This window comes from Lonchura striata, chromosome 7 (assembly GCF_050655825.1).
Source record: "Lonchura striata isolate lonStrDom1 chromosome 7, ASM5065582v1, whole genome shotgun sequence".
Lineage (NCBI taxonomy): Eukaryota > Metazoa > Chordata > Aves > Passeriformes > Estrildidae > Lonchura > Lonchura striata.
The window spans coordinates 33,235,348-33,250,600 of NC_140709.1; the positions used below are offsets into that span (position 1 = coordinate 33,235,348).

General features: G+C 44.8%; 1 protein-coding gene across 7 annotated transcripts in view; it reads left to right on the forward strand.

Moving 5' to 3' along the window:
- The window catches only part of DIP2A (DIP2 acetate--CoA ligase A), a 76,210-nt gene extending 64,002 nt beyond the window's left edge, over positions 1-12,208 (forward strand). For 3 of the 7 annotated variants that reach the window (XM_021532561.4, XM_021532562.4, XM_021532564.4), the window contains 12 exons: positions 117-228; positions 441-550; positions 660-790; positions 1,314-1,482; positions 2,667-2,837; positions 4,878-4,907; positions 5,327-5,388; positions 6,901-6,958; positions 7,665-7,739; positions 8,298-8,472; positions 9,778-9,901; positions 10,222-12,208. In XM_021532561.4, coding sequence (XP_021388236.1) covers positions 117-228; positions 441-550; positions 660-790; positions 1,314-1,482; positions 2,667-2,837; positions 4,878-4,907; positions 5,327-5,388; positions 6,901-6,958; positions 7,665-7,739; positions 8,298-8,472; positions 9,778-9,901; positions 10,222-10,474 — 1,470 coding nt within the window. In that variant the 3' untranslated portion in view covers positions 10,475-12,208. Of the gene's footprint in view, positions 1-116; positions 229-440; positions 551-659; positions 791-1,313; positions 1,483-2,666; positions 2,838-3,332; positions 3,530-4,783; positions 4,856-4,877; positions 4,908-5,326; positions 5,389-6,900; positions 6,959-7,664; positions 7,740-8,297; positions 8,473-9,777; positions 9,902-10,221 lie in introns of those variants that run through there. The other 4 variants (XM_021532563.4, XM_085585382.1, XM_085585383.1 and 1 more) reach the window with 3 other exon arrangements.
- The last annotated feature ends 3,045 nt before the right edge of the window (positions 12,209-15,253 follow it).

Below are 15,253 nucleotides of genomic sequence, written 5' to 3' on the forward strand. Positions count from 1 at the left end.
CAGTTACTGTCTTCATCTCTTCATCTTACTGGTTATCTCATCTGCATACATATGACATGACTTTGAGCATGCACTCTCTGGTTTTAACAATGGTCTTAATGCTTTGCCTTTTGCAGGTCAGTAAGTCTGCATGTATATTGACCACCCAAGCTATAATGAAACTACTCAGGTCCAAGGAGGCTGCAGCAGCTGTGGATATTAAAACGTGGCCCACTATTTTGGATACAGGTATGGTAGCCAAAGTGGAAGGAGCTTGAAGAGTGATATATTTATTTTGTTACACCACAACTGTCTGAGTGGATGTGTTGTGTGTTGCATTAAAATAGCTGTCCAGAAGCATAGGGAGGATCTGATGATAATGCCGTAAAGATACATTGTTTGTCCTGTGCCTGTTCCCCAAAATAATATAGTGCTCCCCTCTATTTACATATTTTAAATAGATGATATGCCTAAAAAGAAGCTGCCTAGTGTTTTCAGACCTACATCTCCAGATATGTTGGCATACTTGGACTTCAGTGTGTCTACTACTGGTATATTAGCAGGAGTAAAGGTACGGTAACAAGAGATAATAATCTTTTATTCCTTTACATTTACAAAGAAATCTGTAAACCCCTTTTTCTAGAAGAGGGTCCCTGAGAGGGCCTGTTTTCCTCTTGCAGATGTCACATGCAGCTACAAGTGCCTTATGTCGCTCGATAAAGCTCCAGTGTGAGCTGTACCCATCCCGACAGATTGCCATCTGCCTGGACCCCTACTGTGGCTTGGGCTTTGCACTGTGGTGCTTGTGCAGGTATGGCTCCAGAGCTCTGGGTATCCTCATGTGTGCCCAGCCTTCTCTAGACCCCCAGGGAATGGGCATGGGTGAAACTGTCAAAGAAATCCAAATTAACCTTTTTATCAGTGGTTCAGAAAACACCTTTTGTGGTAAGAAAATCCATTTAAGTCAGTTAATTACTGGGGTAACTTCAGGTCTGCAAGTGGAATTAATTGTATACCAAATTCAAGGAAGAGAAAAAAAAGGACTTCACTGTCTGTTCCACATTAAGTAAATCCTTTTAAAGTATTTTGAGATTAAACCATATGTTTTGACAAGACCTTTAAGGTGTTCACTGTGAGATTGGTATGCAGTAAGAAACACTGCTAAAGGAAGCAGTTAAATGTTTCTTAAAATGAGTGAGCCTTGACTTGATTCAGCCAGATGTCTACTCTAATGCAGCACATCTCACAAAGCTGCATATTTTTTTTGCCATTTAAAACATACCGTATGCATTAATTAGTTGAATTTTCATGTTCCTATTGCTTCTTCTCCCCAGCATATATTCAGGACACCAGTCCATCCTGGTGCCTCCTCTGGAGCTGGAGAGCAACGTGTCTCTGTGGCTGTCTGCTGTCAGCCAGTACAAAGTGCGTGTCACCTTCTGCTCCTACTCTGTGATGGAGATATGCACCAAAGGCCTTGGGACACAGACTGATGTTCTCCGGGTGAGTGGGCTTCATTTTTCACATAATGGCATAAACACACATGTATCTTTCCAAAAATACTTCATTTTGGCTTGGAGAATATGAGGTTTAAGTGTTCCCATGAGAGCCTTAAATTATGACTTGATTTTTGGGGAGTGTTGAGACTGCTGGAAGATTCAGCTTCCATGTTTCTGGTGGAGGAAAAAAAGTCCTGTATTTTCTGTTTTAGTTATTTGTGCAACCTCTGTGCCGCTGGATGTTTTTGAGATTTTAGGCAAAACACATAGCAAGCCTATCAACTTGTTTGTGTCTGAGACAACAAAAAAAACCCAGACAAATTGCACACCAACAGAAAGAAAAATCCCAAAACCCACCAAACACAAAAAACCTCACCCAAAACAGCCAAAAGAAAAAGCTCCCAAAACTCAGCAAGTCTCACTTATTTTCAGGTATCACTTGATACCAAAAGTGTTAAGTTCTAAAATGGATATCATCTTCCCTGTCCTGGAAGTTCCAGGCCAGGTTGGATGGGGGCTTGGAGCAGCCTGACCTAGAGGAAGGTGTCCCTGCCCATGCAGAGGGGTTGGAATGAGATGAGCTTTGTTTAAAGTCCTTTCCTTCCCACCCAAAGCATATGCTGCATGATTGTTTGATTCCTAACAACATCAGTTATACTCTAATACATCTGTTTATTTTTGAGGGAAATCTCTCAACTCAGACTCGATTTCCTTAAGGAGGAAGGAGAATTCCCACAGCTGTAGTAACTCAGCTGCCCAGGACTTCCACTGGGAATGTGTGCCAGTTCTTTCAGAAAAAAGTGTTTGTATTGTGTGCTGTCAGTAAAGACAAAAAAAAATCTTGTTCCACTGGACTTCACTAAAGGAAATCCTGGCCCACAGCTGCTTGCTCCAGGTTCATATTCACATTGAGAGGAGCTGGTGATGTCTGGAACACCTAAAGTGTGCAAGTGCTGGGAGCCAGCAGGTCTCTGGCAAACCCAGCTCCATGGCAAAATGACTTCTAAGGGTTTTTCAGCTCAAAATGCTGAGAGACTGTGTTGCAGCTACATGATGTCTGTAGCGTTAAAACAGTTTTGTCTTATTCTAGTGCTTTTAAAGCCATTCTGTTGCACAGATAAAACAGTTTCTTTCTAGAATTGCTGCCTTTGAAGTCACAGTGTTTGTTCTGGCCCCCTGCCCTCCCAGATGAAGGGGGTTAACCTGTCGTGCGTGCGCACCTGCATGGTGGTGGCAGAGGAGAGGCCAAGGATCACCCTCACCCAGTCTTTCTCCAAGCTCTTCAAAGACCTGGGCCTGTCTGCTCGTGCAGTGAGCACCACCTTTGGGTGCAGGGTCAACGTAGCAATTTGCTTACAGGTGAGATTAAACTGCTTCTTCCTGACACAGAATCTCTGGGGACTTGGTAGAAAATCATGTTCTGCTTGCTTCCTGCATCACCAAGTTAAATGGAGCTTTTTAATAAGATGTTTACTATTATGTGCATTATGAAAATTTCACTTTTCTGTACTAATTGACCAATTGGTTTGCTTTTCTGATCCAGAGGGTCAGTACTAAGAAACTTGTTTCCTTCCTACTACACAGGAGAAGTATTAAATGAAAAGTCTCCTATTCACAAATATTACATGTTACAAGCAATGCTTTTTCAGCTTTTGTGTAATTCAGATTTTGTCTTATTTTGTATAATGTGGAATTAAATGGAAGTCAGAATTTCACAAATAAGACCCAGGAAAATTGACGCAGTTGGCAGGCTTTTTTTTGTTTTGTTTTAAAGATCTCAAATGAGTATTAGCAACATACAAATATTTTTGTCTCACCTTGTTTGAGAACCAGGCTTTTTTTTTTACTTAAAAGCATGAAATTGGAAGCTTTGAGAAGGAGGATATGCCCATGAAGTACTCAGCCATGCTTCACAGTCTGGAGATAATGACATGCTGTGGGCCAGAACCACCATTGATAGTTTAGTATTCAGCTGATAATAATCTTTTATGTCTAATATAACCAGGTAAAATCTAACTTTTCTTAATGAGGTATTTGTGTTCCAGTCAGGAGATTTAAAAAAATACATACGTTTTATATATATATATATATATATTCCAAAACTTAGCTAAAAAATCAGAAATTAAGTAAGCACTGACTAGAACTGGGAAAGCACCCTGGAGTTTGGGAGATGCTTGAGTTAGTAAATACGTGCTCAGGTTTCAGATGAGGCACTATGTAGCTTTGCATGTGGGGAATATCTTAGGGGACACATGGATTTAGTATGTGTAATTGTAAATATAATTTCTGATTTTATGGGTATGGATTACACTTAATAAAATAGGTTTCTATAGAAATTGCTACGGTACTTCTGCAAAACTTTGTTTTTCCTTTTTTTTTTCTTCTTGGTGCCCACTAGATGAAGAAAAACCTTTTTAGCTTTCAGAATATACTACAGTGTTCTACGTTTCCTACGAGAGAGATATTCTGGGACATGAGCTACTTAAATATGTTGCATTCACAATTGTTTCCTTAGTTTCTATGGTTTCTTTCACAATTAAAGGAGAAAGAATTTCTAACAAGATGGAACTAAATGGTTATAAAGAAATGTCAGAGTGATTTTATAAATCAGGAGGTGGAAAACCAGGAAGGATACACATGAAATCAAGATGACTGCAAATTAAGATTTTAACATTGAATAAAGCTGCCAAGTGTGAAAGAATAGCTTTCCAAATTGCCTGTGTGAATAAAAATTTCAAAAGCCAGTTTGGGATAAAGGTGTGAGAAACAGTTTTTATGCAGAGTACTGAAGGGCAACAGAAAAAGTACTCCAAAAAACACCAGTGTGGAATACAGGACTGCTGAGCAGTTAAGCTTCCCCTTCATTTTATGCCTTTTTCATCTTTGTTTTCCATTCTTGAGATCCTTTTTAGTGGGAGGAGTTTTCTGACCTTTTCCTCCATTCTTCCGAAGTGATACCTCCATTAGACTTTTTAAATTGGATTTAAATGAATGTAAATGAATGAACAAACTTTTGTTACAAATTAGCAGGCTAAATACATGTCTTTCAGCCCTGCTAGATTGGTTTTCTGAGGTGTTTCTGAAGCTGCAAAGTCTTCTTCTACACAGGAAGAAGAGGTTTATTATAAAGCAGTGTATGGGTTGCTGTAGCCTTCTTTTGTTCCATGATCTGAGACTTGCATGTTTCCAAAATAACTACCAAAAAGTGCCAAGCTCTTAAGTATTCTGAAATGGAAATTTTCTTTTCATTCTAAAACAGTGTAAGTTTTGTTTTCTGTCTTACTGTGTGTATCTTATGTTTCCAGTGCCTCTTTGTTTGTATTTTCTTTTTTTCCCCTTTCTCTCTGTTTCCCACACTTTGATGGCCTCTGTTACTTCTGTTTGTGGTCCTGCTGTCAGCCAAACAGGCTGGGCAAGCTGGCTGAACAGGTATAGTGATGCATGTGTGCTTGTCACGTCCTAAATTCCATCTGCTTCTGCAGTGTTAGGGACTAGGCCCACATAGGTTTGTGCTTACATCCTTTTGCACTGGCTGTGTGGGTTATAGAGCAGGTGCTTACTTAAATAAAATCCTAAAAGCTGCATTTTAAATCTCAAAATTTTGCAAACTTAGACTTACCTGTACTTACATACTTCACTTGTGCATTCATTGACTGATTCCATAGAAAGCAAAGGCTCTACAGTACTGACTGTAGAAAGGGGGGCTACTTTATTTCTTGGACATTAGGGAAGTGCTTTGTAAGTGTCAATAAAAAAGAGAGAGGAAATTTGTGAATTTATGTAGCTGTGAAAATGAAAGCAGGGTGTTGTGGCTTCTGTTGAATTTGTTTCTTCCTCCTTATTCTTAGGGAACAGCAGGACCAGATCCAACAACAGTCTATGTAGATATGAGAGCACTTCGACATGACAGGTACAATCTGTGTTAAAGCATTAACTCTTCAGTGGCTGTGGAAAAGAAACTCCATCCTCATTGCACTGGTTTGTTGAATTATCCTTGGCAGCGACCAGCTGACTCCCTGCCATATTACTTCCCTGTGCTGTGCAATTCCAAGAAATCCTCTCCCAACACTCCTTTAGGCAGTGGAAATAGCACAGTTAGAATCTTCCTTAGGTTTTTTTTTTCCTTCCTTCAAACCAAAATAACTCTGTTCCTCAGCCTTCCCTGAGCAGCAAACAAAACATAGCACAAACTCTGCAGCCATAGCAGCAGCTGTGGGATGTACTGGCAGGCACAGGATGCTGGGTTGCAGTGTAGTCAAAGAGCCCAAAGCAGCAGCAGAAGGCAGCAGGGCTGGGCAGGGGCAGAGGGGCTGGGCAGGAGCAGAGGGGCTGGGCAGGGGCAGTGGGGCTGGGCAGGGGCAGCGGGGCTGGGCAGGGGCAGCGGGGCTGGGCAGGGGCAGTGGGGCTGGGCAGGGGCAGAGGGGCTGGGCAGGGGCAGGGGCAGCGGGGCTGGGCAGGGGCAGCGGGGCTGGGCAGGGGCAGGGGCAGCGGGGCTGGGCAGGGGCAGCGGGGCTGGGCAGGGGCAGGGGCAGCGGGGCTGGGCAGGGGCAGAGGGGCTGGGCAGGGGCAGAGGGGCTGGGCAGGGGCAGTGGGGCTGGGCAGGGGCAGTGGGGCTGGGCAGGGGCAGAGGGGCTGGGCAGGGGCAGCGGGGCTGGGCAGGGGCAGAGGGGCTGGGCAGGGGCAGTGTCAGCGGGGCTGGGCAGGGGCAGAGGGGCTGGGCAGTGTCAGCGGGGCTGGGCAGGGGCAGTGGGGCTGGGCAGGGGCAGTGTCAGCGGGGCTGGGCAGTGTCAGTGGGGCTGGGCAGTGTCAGTGGGGCTGGGCAGGGGCAGTGGGGCTGGGCAGGGGCAGTGGGGCTGGGCAGGGGCAGCGGGGCTGGGCAGGGGCAGTGGAGCTCCTGCAAGCAGCCAGGAGAGGCTCCCTCAGAGTGGGGAGGGGCTCAGGGCCCCAGGTTTTCCCCTGAGGCACCCCAGTAGATGGTGAGGGTCCTTTCCAGTGCAGTTGGGCGTTACTGAGGTCCCAGTTCACCGGCTGCTCCTACAAGCAAAGGCTCACCCCTGGTGGAAATAGTAAAAGGCAGAACTCCAAGGTGGCAGGAAATATTTTCCCACAGCAACCGCAGAGCAGTGGTTCTCTCTGATCCGAGAGCAAGAGAGAGAAGAGCCAAGCCCTGTTCCTCACCCCACAGCCAAAATCTCTGCCCTTCCCAAGAGAAGCCCCTCAGCTACAGGAATGCAGCCAGCTGCACTTTTCTCCCTCCTCCTTGGCTACATCTTTTGTCTTTCTTAAATACAGTCATCATCTCTTAGGCAGCCGGTGGGAGAAAATTCCCTGAGAGGAAAAGGAGGAAAAAAAAAAAAGAAAATAATCTAATCTCCAACATTTCTTAAAGCCTTGTACAAATGTATTCCTCTTGTTTTCTCAGGGTGCGCTTGGTAGAGAGAGGGTCTCCACACAGCCTGCCACTTATGGAGTCTGGGAAGGTAAGAGACAGAGTGTCATCCTCCTTCCTCACAGAATCCAAGAGTGGTTTGGGTTGGAAAGGACTTCAAGGCTCATCTCATTCCAGTCCTGTCTGCCATGGGTGGGGGGGGCACCTTCCACTATCCCAGGTTGTTCCAAGCCCCATCCAACCTGGCCTTGGGCACTCCCAGGGGTGAGGTAGCCACAGCTTCTCTGGACAGCATTTACCAGCCAGGGCCTCACCACCCTCACAGGTGGGAAGAATTTATATTTTTCCCAACATCTACTCTTAACTGCTGTTTGAGTTTAAAGCCTTTATGAGCTGGTTATGTCCTCATGACCCTCACCTGGGTGGGGAGCTGCATCACCTGGATCTCATTAAAGAATATGTGGAATGAGATTGGCTAATCAGAATGTGTCCAGGAGAACAGGTTGTAATTGAGTAGTTAAGTGAAGTCAGGTGTATGACATGAAGCAATAGGATAAATTGCTACCACCAAAACAAATTGAGGCCTTCACATGGAAGGCATTTTCTAGGTGTGAAACCAACACTGAAGCTGCAAAACAGCTGCTCAGAGTTAGAATTATTTAACAAGTTAAACAACTGTAGTAGGAAGAAATGGTTGGTGTCTGTGGAGTAGAAAGGGAAGCACAGACTGTTGACTTCTGATTAACTTTTCTTTTGATGAATTCATTTTCTTAAATTTTGTTTGTTTCTTATTTGAGATTCTTCCGGGAGTAAAGGTCATCATAGCACACACAGAAACCAAGGGACCTCTGGGAGACTCACATTTAGGAGAGGTAAAGGTTTGGTACTGTTGTATTGTGTTTCTCAGCAGTGATGTGATCCATCCATACCTCCTGTTAGATAAATGCCTTCCTTCCCCTGAGTGGGACATGAATGAACCCCACAGAGCTGGCACTGTGTGCGTTCCTGCACATGTGGCTGCACAGCACCAGGTGAGACCAGGCTAGTCTGTGTGTGCCCAGCAACTAGAACAGGTAAGGGATGTACTCCCATCAGCAAGCAGCAGCAGTAGGTAATTTGCTGTTTGGTTTGACCTTTATTTTATAGGCATCTTTTGTTGTGTAATAAGATGCCCAGCTAATAGGGTAGCAGGTGTTCCTTTCCAGTAAGCCAAATGCCTGGTTGATTTTTTTATGGCCTTTACCATCCCCCAATTACACGCATATAAAACTCCTTTTCTTTGGTCAGAAGTTCACGCTTTCAATAAAACTCGCATTTTGGAGCAGTCAAAATTGTCAGTGAAACGGATCTTTTAAATCCATTAACGATGCTGTCTGTGTCTGGCAAAATACCCTGTGTTCATTCCAGTTGGGATTTGGTTTATCCCCTAGATATGGGTGAGTAGCCCACACAACGCTACTGGTTACTACACGGTGTATGGAGAAGAAGCGCTGCACGCCGATCACTTTACCGCCCGCCTGAGCTTTGGGGACACTCAGACCGTGTGGGCTCGCACCGGCTACCTGGGCTTCCTGCGCAGGACGGAGCTGACGGACGCCAGCGGAGGTGAGGAAACGCCTGCACCCACAGAAACACTGCTCTGAGGCTCCTAGGGAGAGCTGAGCCAGCAAGCATTGGGCTCCCCAGCATGTTTATGCTGACTTCCCTCGCAGAAGGCTCCTGAATTAAGGAGATGTTCTGTCATTCAGCAGGTTCAGGACGTGCACAGACAGCAGTGATTTTGCAGTCTTTCAGGAGTTAAAGGTCTAGAGGAGAAACTTTCCAGTATAGAAAATAAATTGTTAATCTTGAGGGTTTTTTGATCTAAGCCAAGATGTCTAAATTTGGGAAGAGTTTATCTTCCATCTGCTCTGTTTGTATACAGAATGCAAAGCAGATGTAGCTCTTGATTATCATATATGTAAAGGAATAAACCTCTGAACAGTCTAAGAAAAGGAGTTTGCATGCTTCTAGCTTAGTAACAAATATATATTGCTGGTTTTCTGTGACTGGATTTAAATGTCTACATTTAAGTGTCTACATGAATAGTGTCAGCGTCCCAACTGCTGCCACTGAATAATAATACTAACAAGGTTTTGGGCCTTGTAGCTTTCTGAAAAATCACGTATCACAGAGATTTTTATCACCATGGAACAATGTCAGTTGTCCTTTAGTTTTTAAGAGACTTTAGGCTGTGAATTTACAGTATACATTAAATACGACTTCCCAGCATGATTTTCACCTCCAGTAACACAACTGAGCAAGACTATAAAATAGTTAACAAAGAAAAAGCAAAATTGAACTGAGCAGAGTTACAAGTGTGAATGTGCAGAGTGTGTCCTTCAGGTAGGGTCTAGGAGAGCTTTGCTTATTTAACCTGGCAAAGCTGGGGCTGGGGAGAGGAGAGAATTGTTATTATTGCGTAAACTGTGGCATCTTAAGAAACTGAGTAGAATTTTGTTGGTAGGAGTGGGCATAAGCTGGTGTTAAAAAGAAAAAAAAGTTAAATTTGAAATTGGAAAAGTGGTTGTGTCAATCAGAGAAGAAAAGTGCTCTGGTAAGAATAGTGGAACAAAAAGATGTTTTAATGGTGGATTTTGCTTGGGTTTATGAACCGAGGTTACATGTTATGAGAGAAAGGACAGAACTGGATGACCCAGAAATTCTTTTCATTGTGGTTTCAGTTGCTTGGAGTCATAGGCAGAAGTGCTATATGAGCTCTTCATTCTCTCAGATGCTAGAGCTTGCATTATAGACTGTTTCCCCTAGGAAGCACCGGGAGCATCTTAGAATGTCAGGAATAAGCACATAGAAGTGACCGTGTTTGTCCTGTAGATGTGGCAATGTTGAAATATGTGTGCTGTATTGCAGAGAGGCACGATGCCTTGTATGTGGTGGGCTCTTTGGATGAAACACTGGAGCTCAGAGGAATGAGGTACCACCCCATCGACATAGAAACCTCTGTAATCAGGGCACATAAGAGCATTGCAGAATGGTAAGCAGCATTATTTTTCTGTATCATTTTATTTCTTCTAAAGCAGAAGAACTTATAACTTCCTTGGCAGTGTCAGAATGTACACATGTGGGTGTGGTAAACGCATCTCAAGGATTTAATGGATGATGTCTTCTCACATATTTTATTCCCATTTGGCCCTAATGAGTTATGTATATCATTGGCTGTAGGTTCTCTCCAGCCTCAAAGCATTCAGGTTTAGTTGTAAGCTTTGGGAGGTCATGTCTTTCTTTTCATAATCTCTTTTAGTGACTTGCCTAGGTCTTTTTTCCTCCCCATTAACACGTGTGTCATGCCAACAGTGCAGTGTTTACGTGGACAAACCTGCTGGTGGTGGTGGTGGAGCTGGAAGGCTCAGAGCAGGAAGCATTGGATCTGGTTGCGCTGGTGACGAATGTGGTCCTGGAAGAGCATTATCTCATTGTTGGTGTCGTGGTCATCGTGGACCCCGGGGTCATTCCCATCAACTCCCGTGGCGAGAAACAACGGATGCACTTGAGAGATGGATTTTTAGCTGATCAGTTGGATCCTATTTATGTTGCCTACAACATGTGAAAACAGCAAATAACATCAAGGCTAAAGCACCAAAATCCAAGGGGCTTTCCTCATAATAACATTGGAATCCATGCTCTTGTTTTAAAAAGCTGTTGAAGACTTTAGGAAAATGGAGATACTTCTCTTTACATGCAGCCCTTCATCTCCCAGATTGCATTTGCTTTCATAAACCCATGTAACAGTCACAGCTGTCTTAGGATGGAGAGAGTTTACTGGAATTCCTGAAGGAAGCTTATTAGAACTATCATGGACCAGTTTTATTTTAGGAGGGGGGGGCAGAGGGGAGAGAAAATTATGAATGTCAGTACTTGATGCACTGCATAAAAGGACATAGAGTGGGTTGGGGAGAGAACAGCTGTGAGGAGGACTCCTGGAAACGGCACCCAAAGTTGTGAGTAACCATCCAGAGTTCACCCTCCACATGACTGCAGTATATTGGCAGTATCGGGGTTGGGGCCTGTCCTTCAACATTGCACACACCTCTACCACATTCTCTACTGAAAGGAATTTTGCACATATTTGAGATTTTAAAATCCAGCCTTTTTATTTTAAGTCACTGACTCATCCCTCTTCAGAAGAAGCCAACCCCTTCCAATCCTGGATGCAGTGTAACAGTTATGCTGCTGATCAGCTTTTTTGTACCAAGCAAAAACAAATACTGTAACAAGGTTACTTACGGTGCCATGCTGGACTCTGTAATGCTATAAACTTTATAATAAAATACAAAGTAATACCCAGTTTTAAGTACTTGGTGCAGGAGCCTTCAGTGCTCTTGCTCTTAACTCCATATCAAAGTCGCTTGTTCTCATAGTGTGAGCTGTTAATTCCTGCCTTGCATAATGCCAAGGGTTTGAAAATCCATTCCAAAGCCACTCTGAATGATTTGTATAAATGTTTACAAAGCATAGGCTTACAAAATGTTTTCCCTGAATATTCTGTGCTAAAACTTGAAATAGTAACTTTTTTTCCCCACCATAGAAAACACATTCATTGTTAGTTAGCTTGAGCTGTTGTGGTACAAACTTCCTTTGATTTCTTTGGAGTTGTATTTAAACTCTTTTGTTCAGGCTAAAATATCCAGTTGGTTGGGTCACAGTTGGACTAATTAAGGTTTTGAAGTTTTTGCCTGATCCAATACTGCAGTGAACCTAATGCAGAAAGAGAATGTGAAGTTATTAAAGTAATTCTGTGTTTGAAGGTAGGCACAAGACTAGAAAATAATTATTTTTATAAATTTGTTAAGGAGAGCTACATAACTTTTTTTAATAATGCACAAGGTTGCAGAAGAGCCAGTTACTTCTGCAAGGCAATTCTGCCTGGATTAGTGCCTAAGAAAGATGGATGTCAGTCCCCTGATAGATCAGATTTATCCACAGTCACATAAACTCTGAAATCTTCAAGAAAAAGCTCTGCTTTACAGTAGTTACGGGCCCTGATAGTGTTTACCTGTAGTGTATAATACAGCTGCATACTCTGACTGTAATTATGTACAGAACTTGTGTAACTTATTGAGTCCAGCAGTCTCCAGCAGCAGGCTGTGGGACACCCCTTCTCCCAAAACAGCTGGCAAAAGGAGACAACTCCCTAACCCCCAGTTCCATGTTGTAGTTTTTTAGCAAACAAAGCATTGTAAGACTTTTGTATTGAGATCCTGATGAAAGTGATACAAGTTGCCTTGTAAAGTAAATCTTAAAACAAAAAGCTTATTAAACATTTCAGAACAGCTCTTGCAAATCTGACTTGATGAATGTTGAAACGTAAACTGTTAGCTCAAAACCTTGGCTTAGCACAGTTCTCATATATCAGACAGTTTAATGTATTAAGAGCTTTTTCTGCAAAACCTCACTGCAATTGCTTTGCAGGTAAAGCAGTTGTAAAGGCTGCATGGTCCTGAATTTCCTGTGTTTGCAACCCCTGCCAAGCTGCAGTGCTGTCCATCAGCACGTCAGGTATGGCACCGCTGCCATGGGGCTGGCAGGGCATGGCTGTTAGCATGGCACTGCCACGGTGCAGCTGCTCCATGCATGGCAGGGCCTTTCCAGGGCCTTTCCAGGGCCTCTGAGCTCCAGCTCCGGGCACAGACCGCCCATGTCCCTGCTTGGTTTGCAGCCGGACAGCCGCTGAAGTTTGTACCCTTGGGAAACATTGCAGAAGGCACCTGCTGGACAGAAAGGCCTGACGCCAGCTCCAGCTGATGGGTGCAGGGAGAAAGCACTAGCTGAAAAGGAAAAGCACAAGCAGAAACAGTAGCATTGGGATGATCCCCTCCAGCAACTTCATCAGGCTGCACTGCCAAAATTCTCCGGAACTGTCAGGGTAAAGCAGTTTCTGTCTCCAGGCTCTTCCCCTTCAGCCCAGTAAGTCCCGTGGGCCCCTGTGTCCACTGGGAAGGAAAGATGAGAATGAGAGAGGGCATTGGGTGTGAGAAGGGTTGGGGATGGCAAGGGCCACACTCACAGGACTCCCTCGAGGACCAAGGATGCCCTGGAAAACAGCAGCTCGGGAGGTGAACGTGTTCCTGCCAGCCAGGGGGGTTAGGATGGGATGAGATGGAATGGAATAGGGTGGCATGGCATGGCAGGGCAGCTCCAGCCAAAGCAAGGATACACAGTAGACTTTGCTGGGGAAACGCACAGAGGAGACAGCAGTGCCCCTGCCAGCTGCTGAGACTTAGCCAGCAGGGGAGCAGGGAAGCACAAGCGGGATCAGGGAGCAGGCAGGGTGATGGGAAGAGCCCATTGTGCAGCAGCAAAGCCAAGGCACACCCTTACTCACCAGCTGCCCAGGTGATCCCCTGACCTTGCCCAGCATAGCTAAGGCTGTAGTCTTGGGGGGGCTCAGGGCCAGCCATAGGAAGTTTGGTCCAGTCTCCACTGTGCTGGATGGGATGGGATAGCCAGGAGGTCATCTGGGGGGAGGGAGGGATGGATGCACAATCTGGCACCCAGCACTCTCGGCACCTCTACCCCTCAGGGAGGAGGTTGGGGCCCATCCAGCAGGCCCACGAAGGCCCAACACTCGTGCACACCCTGTGTGTCATCAGTGGCATCTAGCATGTCCAGCAGCTTGAAATAACCAACACAGAAGGTGTCAGTAGGCATTGAGGCCACAGGGATCAGCTCTCTGCACGGTCCTTCTCAGCTCAAAGGACCACTGTGCACATTACAGCTTCATAAGGATTAAAGATCCCAATAGAAGTCACACAAAAATATGCCAGGACAAAAACACGTGCTTCATGTCTCTTTCTCTTCATCCAGATTGTGCTGCTGTGCTATAAGTGCTTCCAGTTAGATTCAGATGTCAAGAGAGGCCGAACACGGGGCTACGTAGCACTGAAAAGCTAAGGGCATGGTATAGTCCAGCAAGACATTTCTGTGTAGGAGCTATTGTTGGACATAGCCAGTGCTGGATGTGCTATGCAACTTCTGCTTGGTAAGTTCCTGAAGGAGAACAGCAATGCTTTGTCATGGGAAGGAAAGAATGTAGCCCCAGCGTTGGAGATGCAGGTAAGATGTGCAGCGCAAAGGCGGCAGCAACTTTCTATCCTGGCATATTTGGTTTGGAAGCACTGACTAAATTTGTACATGGAGTTGGTATCCATCTTTGCAAGGCGGTCTTCCTCCTGAAAGATTAAATTTGGCATGTGTTTTCCACTTCTCAGAGGTAGCCTTCTTGAAATTCTGCCACCAAAATTCTTTTGGACAAGGTAAACAGCTACGCTAGGTCTTGGTGTGTAGCTGATCTACTGCCCTGGGCAGGCAATGCCCAGTACCAGTGTTCTGACACCTCTGTAGGGGATCAGTCCCTGGATATTTTGGATTTTGGAGGAAGGGTTACCATTTCTTTTGAGATGGAGTTCTAGTTCCTCTCTTTGGCAAAGAAAGCAAATTTGGATGGGCACTTTGAATGGTCTCTGAATTTAGAGACTTTTCCCAATAGGCAGTTCTCTGGGTTAGAGCTGTTGAACTGTCAGTGGGAATGCAGATGCCAAACTGTTGAGTTTTTGTTCTTGTAGCTTTAGTGTGTGAGCAGTCCCTGGTGCCATTCCATTTGGATCCTGACTCTGTGAGACTGAAGGCTTCCGGTGGTACCTAGAGCTGAGAAGGAAAGTGGTGATAGCAGGGTGTCCTTTTGCAGTTTGTTGGGTGCCACTGAAATTGTAGGCAGTAAAGAGATTTCTCCACCGACACTTTTGTGAGCCCCGGTTTTGGCAGATGTTTTCAAGTTTGTTACCTGTGAGAGTGAAAAGGTTTGTTAGGGGAGAGGAGCTCATGTTGCCGTTTGAAAGTGCTGCAAGGAAGAGTTTGTACTTGGAAGGGGAGGATCTTACAAACCTTTTTGTCCTCACACAGGTGATTTGAGAGCAGGGATGTTTCAGACTTGGCTCTGTCCTGGGGCTGGTTTCGAGCTGGGCTCGGTGCGTTTCTGTCTTTTGTGAGTTGACAGCGCTATCGTGTGGTTGTACTGGTTGTGCAGTTTATAGGCTGCAAAATAAAAGGCAATTGCAGTGCAGCCCGTTCCTTTTAGAACCTTTTCTGTGCCATCAGCTGCTCAACGTCCCACTGAACTGCATCCAGCTCCCTGGTGATTTATTAAAAATATGGATATTGATCTAGTACCGATATCCAACTGTGACGGACAAAAACTCTCTAACAGTTTAAAGTTAGAAAGTGTGTGTTTTATGTTTATTTGACCCCAGGCAGTGTGCAGGATCGCTCCCAAATACACACCACACTTTCCAGGTGATTACAGAGTCTTTTTATCCATACAAGTATTGAA